We start from the raw sequence: 5,371 nt of genomic DNA, 5'->3' as shown, positions 1-5,371 counted from the left end.
TCTGAGTGTTGACCAGGAGGACATTAAAGAAGAAGAGAAGCTGTGGATAAGTAAGCAGGGAGAGCAGCTTCAGCAGCTGGAGGAGGCAGATCTCACCAAGTTTGGTTTCACTGCCGTCCCTGTGAAGAGTGAAAATGATGATGAAAAACCAGAGTCATCACAGCTTCATCAAAGCCGAAGTGATGAGAGCACAGAGGCTGAGCCTATAGCCAGCAGCTCATCTGTACACAGAACACTGACAGCAGAAGCTGATGGAGAGGACGATGGAGGACCACAACCAGCCAGCAACTCAGGTCCAAACTGTCATTTACAACCAGATACCAGTGGCAGGAGTTCAGACAGTTCTGGAAGTGAAACTGATGACAGTTATGACTGGAAACAGACCAGAGAACTTCACTCAAGTTTTAACTCTCGAACAAATGCCAATATTGTTAGTTTAAGCAATTGCAACTTCGCTAAGAAACCATTTAATTGCTCTCAACATGTAAAAGCATCTGTTCACATGAACAACTCAGAGAAACACAAGGGGAGGCAAGCAAGCGTAAAAACATTTAGCTGTTCTGATCAGAGTAAAAGACAGAAACAGAAGGGCACTCTGAACAAAGGCATGACAATTCAGACAAGACAAAAACAGTTTGGCTGTTTTGAATGTGGTCAGAAATTTGCACAAAAGAGCTCCCTCAGGAGACACATGATAATTCATAGAGGACAAAAAGCATTTGGCTGTTCTGAATGTGGTCAGAAATTTGCACGAAAGAGCTCCTTGAAGACACACATGATAATTCATAGAGGACAAAAACAGTTTGGCTGTTCTGAATGTGGTCAAAAATTTGCACAAAAGGGCAACCTGAAAACGCACTTGAGAATTCATACAGGACAAAAACCATTTGGCTGTTCTGAATGTGGTCAGAAATTTGCACAAAAGAGCTCCCTCGAGAGACACATGGCAATTCATACAGGACAAAAGCCATTTGGCTGTTCTGAATGTGGTCGAAGATTTGGACACAAGAGCTCCCTGAAGAGACACATGATAATTCATACAGGACAAAAGCCATTTGGCTGTTCTGAGTGTGGTCGAAGTTTTGGAGAAATCGGCACTCTGAGCAGACACATGATAATTCATACAGGACAAAAAAAGTTTGCCTGTTCTGAGTGTGGTCAAAGTTTTGGGCAAATCAGCACTCTGAGGAGACACATGATAATTCATACAGGACAAAAAAAGTTTGTCTGTTCTGAGTGTGGTCAAAAATTTGGACAAAAAGGGAACCTGAAAACACACATGATAATTCATACAGGACAGAAACCATTTAGTTGTTCTGAATGTGGTAAAGGTTTTGGAGACAAGAGCAATCTGTACAGACACATGAGAATTCACACATGACAGAAAAAAAATACAAAAACAAATCCAAGAGAAATGGAAAAAATACACAAAAAAGCTACAATAGAACAAATTATAATGAGAGAAAGAGTAACACAGGAATACCTAATGCATGGTTCACACTGCAGGATTTTAAAATTATCTGTAGGTTTTCCAAAACCTGAGATACCACACACGTGGAGATTAAAAAAAAAATCACAGGTCGAACAGGTTTGGTCTTACAGTGTGTGGTGTTCAGCAACACGGTAAATCAACACAGATTTCACACACGAACATTCCCAGGTCAGACAGGAAATCTCGCAAAATCTTTTGAGATTATACGTGACTTCAGAGTAAACAGATGGAGATTGTTTGTGGTAGAGCCTGAGCGATATGGATTTTTTGAGGCTGATGCTGATAATATTTGGATGAAAGAAATGCAGATAATCGATAAATCGGCTGATTTGCCGATAGATCAGGCGATAGTATTTTTTTTTTATGAATAAAATGTTCTTTTTTGGACCCTTAACAAAAAAGGTATGAGCTAAAAGCTGAAGCTTTGTCCTCATATTGATTAACTTTATAACAGTGAAGAATTTTCAAGTTCAAAAAATGCAATTGGAGCAGTTAGGGGGCTATTCAAACAGGCCAACTAGTAAGATATCACTCCTGAAAACGATCTTTGCCATATCATGTGAGGTAAATCTGCCCTACGATTGGATTTTGGAAAACCATGTGACGGAGAACCAATTCCGATTGGACACTCACATTGCGCACGTCGTCACACATCTTCTATCAGGAGTACCAAGATGGCTGACGGCGGAGTTAACTTTTCAGCAAAAAAAAAAAAAAAAGTTTCTATCTCATATCATGAAAAAGGTATTTACAATTTGTAAACCTTGGTCCCAGCCATCGTATACGACGACATTGGCCCCAGATGGTTAATGGCACAGGGCAGTAATTCCCAGAACCCTTCCGGACGACCAGTGAATCTCAATGTTTCAACCTCTTAGCAGTAAAAGAAAGTTTTTCATGCTAGAAATAAGGTCTACACAACATCGGCTTAATTAAAAGCATGACCGACGCAATGAAGCACATTTGACACATTACTACATAAACTGAGTTAACCGTCTGGGGCCGACGCCATCTGACATCTGCACCAAAGATGGCAAGACAGACCAAGGATACATACGAAAGAGAACAAAATCTGTGAGTGGACAGATGGAAGCAGCACAGAAGGGCTGGATGATTCCCAGAAGAACTGAAAAAGGAATACATGGGTAAAGAAGGATCAGTGCCGATTGTGTCATATTGTGGTTAAGAGTGTAAACTATCTAATATCAACATGGCAAACGGACTTAAAACATGCCAACGCAACAAAATCTGTAAATATCTACACAGCTTACATAAGAAAAGTCTCAACTTTGAATAACTTTGATTTTTTTTATTTATTTAAACTATCAACTAATCAAAATAACACAGCGCTGTTTCATATTTCTTTTTCCTTAATGTACGGTACACATTACTTTTCATGCTATTTTATTTGTCTAAAAACAAATGACCACAGTTCCTTTATAATGTTAAGAAATTATCTCAACAACAGATAAGTTATTGTTTTAATTTACAGATGAACATCAAAGATTTCTAAATAATCTTTTTTTTAATTAAAACTTTTATTTACAAGTTTTTTAATGTAAGAAGTTTAATTTCAAAGTGTACAGTAATCAGAAATTAACATTGAAGTAAAAACACATTTGTAAGGATTTTAAGGTGGCCAAGAATTTGAAAATGGGGATCATCAATAGCTCCAAAGCTCCTGCCAAAACTAGGAAAACTCAGAAGTGAGTGACGGTTGAACAAGTTGATGGATTAATGTGCCATAAATACTCCTATTGTTCCATTTGAATTACTGAGAACTATTTTTTTTTTTTTTTTCCATTTTTGAACTGTCATTTTCTTGACTGTGTACTTTTCTGAACCACAATGTATGTTTTTTGGATTAAAGACCAGTAACACAATAGAAGTTGTGTGAAAAGACGAGTAGAAAAATTGACCTGACCCAACAATTTTTTTTTTTTTTTTTTTTTTTTTTTTTTGTGGCTAAATAGACCTGAAAATGCACCAGAATGTATTTGAGATTTCACATTTTTGGGGGGAAAACTCCCGGACCCCTGCCAGGGGTTTCAGGCCTTTGGTCCTTGCCAAACATTTTCAGTTTTTTTTTTTCTGTCTGTCCCTCTGGGTCTGACCCTCTGTTCTGTCTGCACTCTGAAGGAGGAGGAGGTGGTGGGTCAGCCTGCTGTCTGTTTGAACATAGATTTGTAAAGTCCACATACAGTAGTGTTCAGAATAATAGTAGTGCTATGTGACTAAAAAGATTAATCCAGCTTTTGAGTATATTTCTTATTGTTACATGGGAAACAAGGTACCAGTAGATTCAGTAGATTCCAGTCCCAGCAGAAGACTGCCCCTCCCTGAGCCTGGTTCTGCTGGAGGTTTCTTCCTGTTAAAAGGGAGTTTTTCCTTCCCACTGTAGCCAAGTGCTTGCTCACAGGGGGTCGTTTTGACCGTTGGGGTTTTACATAATTATTGTATGGCCTTGCCTTACAATATAAAGCGCCTTGGGGCAACTGTTTGTTGTGATTTGGCGCTATATAAAAAAAAATTGATTGATTCTCACAAATCCAACAAGACCAAGCATTCATGATATGCACACTCTTAAGGCTATGAAATTGGGCTATTAGTAAAAAAAAAAAGTAGAAAAGGGGGTGTTCACAATAATAGTAGCATCTGCTGTTGACGTTACAAACTCAAAACTATTGTGTTTTTTAGCACTCCTGTGAATCACTAAACTGGTATTTAGTTGTATAACCACAGTTTTTCATGATTTCTTCACATCTGCGAGGCATTAATTTTGTTGGTTTGGAACCAAGATTTTGCTCGTTTACTAGTGTGCTTGGGGTCATTTTCTTGTTGAAACACCCATTTCAAGGGCATGTCCTCTTCAGCTTAAGGCAACATGACCTCTTCAAGTATTATGACATATCCAAACTGATCCATGATACCTGGTATGCGATATATAGGCCCAACACCATAGTAGGAGAAACATGCCCATATCATGATGCTTCACTGTCTTCACTGTGAACTGTGGCCTTGAATTCAGAGTTTGGGGGTCGTCTCACAAACTGTCCCTTGGACCCAAAAAGAACAATTTTACTCTCATCAGTCCACAAAATATTCCTCCATTTCTCTTTAGGCCAGTTGATGTGTTCTTTGGCAAATTGTAACCTCTTCTGCACGTCTTTTATTTAACAGAGGGACTTTGCGGGGGATTCTTGCAAATAAATTAGCTTCACACAGGCATCTTCTAACTGTCACAGCACTTACAGGTAACTCCAGACTGTCTTTGATCATCCTGGAGCTGATCAATGGGTGAGCCTTTGCCATTCTGGTTATTCTTCTATCCATTTTGATGGTTGTTTTCTGTTTTCTTCCATGTGTCTCTGGTTTTTTGTCCATTTTAAAGCATTGGAGATCATTGTAGATGAACAGCCTATAATTTTTTGCACCTGCGTATACGTTTTCCCCTCTCCAATCAACTTTTTAATCAAACTACGCTGTTCTTCTGAACAATGTCTTGAATGTCCCATTTTCCTCAGGCTTTCAAAGAGAAAAGCATGTTCAACAGGTGCTGGCTTCATCCTTACATAGGGGACACCTGATTCACACCTGTTTGTTCCACAAAATTGACAAACTCACTGACTGAATGCCACACTACTATTATTGTGAACACCCCATTTCTACTTTTTTTTATTTTATTAATAGCCCAATTTCATAGCCTTAAGAGTGTGCATATCATGAATGCTTGGTCTTGTTGGATTTGTGAGAATCTACTGAATCTACTGGTGCCTTGTTTCCCATGTAACAATAAGAAATATACTCAAAACCTGGATTAAGCTTTTTAGTCATATAGCACTACTATTATTCTGAACACTACTGTAGAGTGGACACCAG

The 5,371-nt window shown here is 38.6% G+C and overlaps 1 protein-coding gene across 1 annotated transcript; it reads left to right on the top strand.

The window, feature by feature from the left end:
* Positions 1-322: 322 nt before the first annotated feature.
* LOC117530234 (gastrula zinc finger protein XlCGF8.2DB-like) lies at positions 323-1,596 on the top strand. The gene has a single exon (XM_034193161.1). It carries the CDS (start codon positions 503-505, stop codon positions 1,379-1,381), a length of 879 nt encoding a protein of 292 aa, XP_034049052.1. The 5' UTR covers positions 323-502; the 3' UTR covers positions 1,382-1,596.
* Positions 1,597-5,371: the final 3,775 nt, after the last annotated feature.

Source organism: Thalassophryne amazonica, chromosome 18 (genome assembly GCF_902500255.1).
Source record: "Thalassophryne amazonica chromosome 18, fThaAma1.1, whole genome shotgun sequence".
Classification (NCBI taxonomy): Eukaryota; Metazoa; Chordata; class Actinopteri; order Batrachoidiformes; family Batrachoididae; genus Thalassophryne; species Thalassophryne amazonica.
This window is presented reverse-complemented; position numbering and strand designations above follow the sequence as displayed.

Excerpts from the sequence above, each read along its gene's own strand:
- LOC117530234 (XM_034193161.1), top strand. The coding sequence starts at position 503 with ATGAACAACTCAGAGAAACACAAGGGGAGGCAAGCAAGCGTAAAAACA.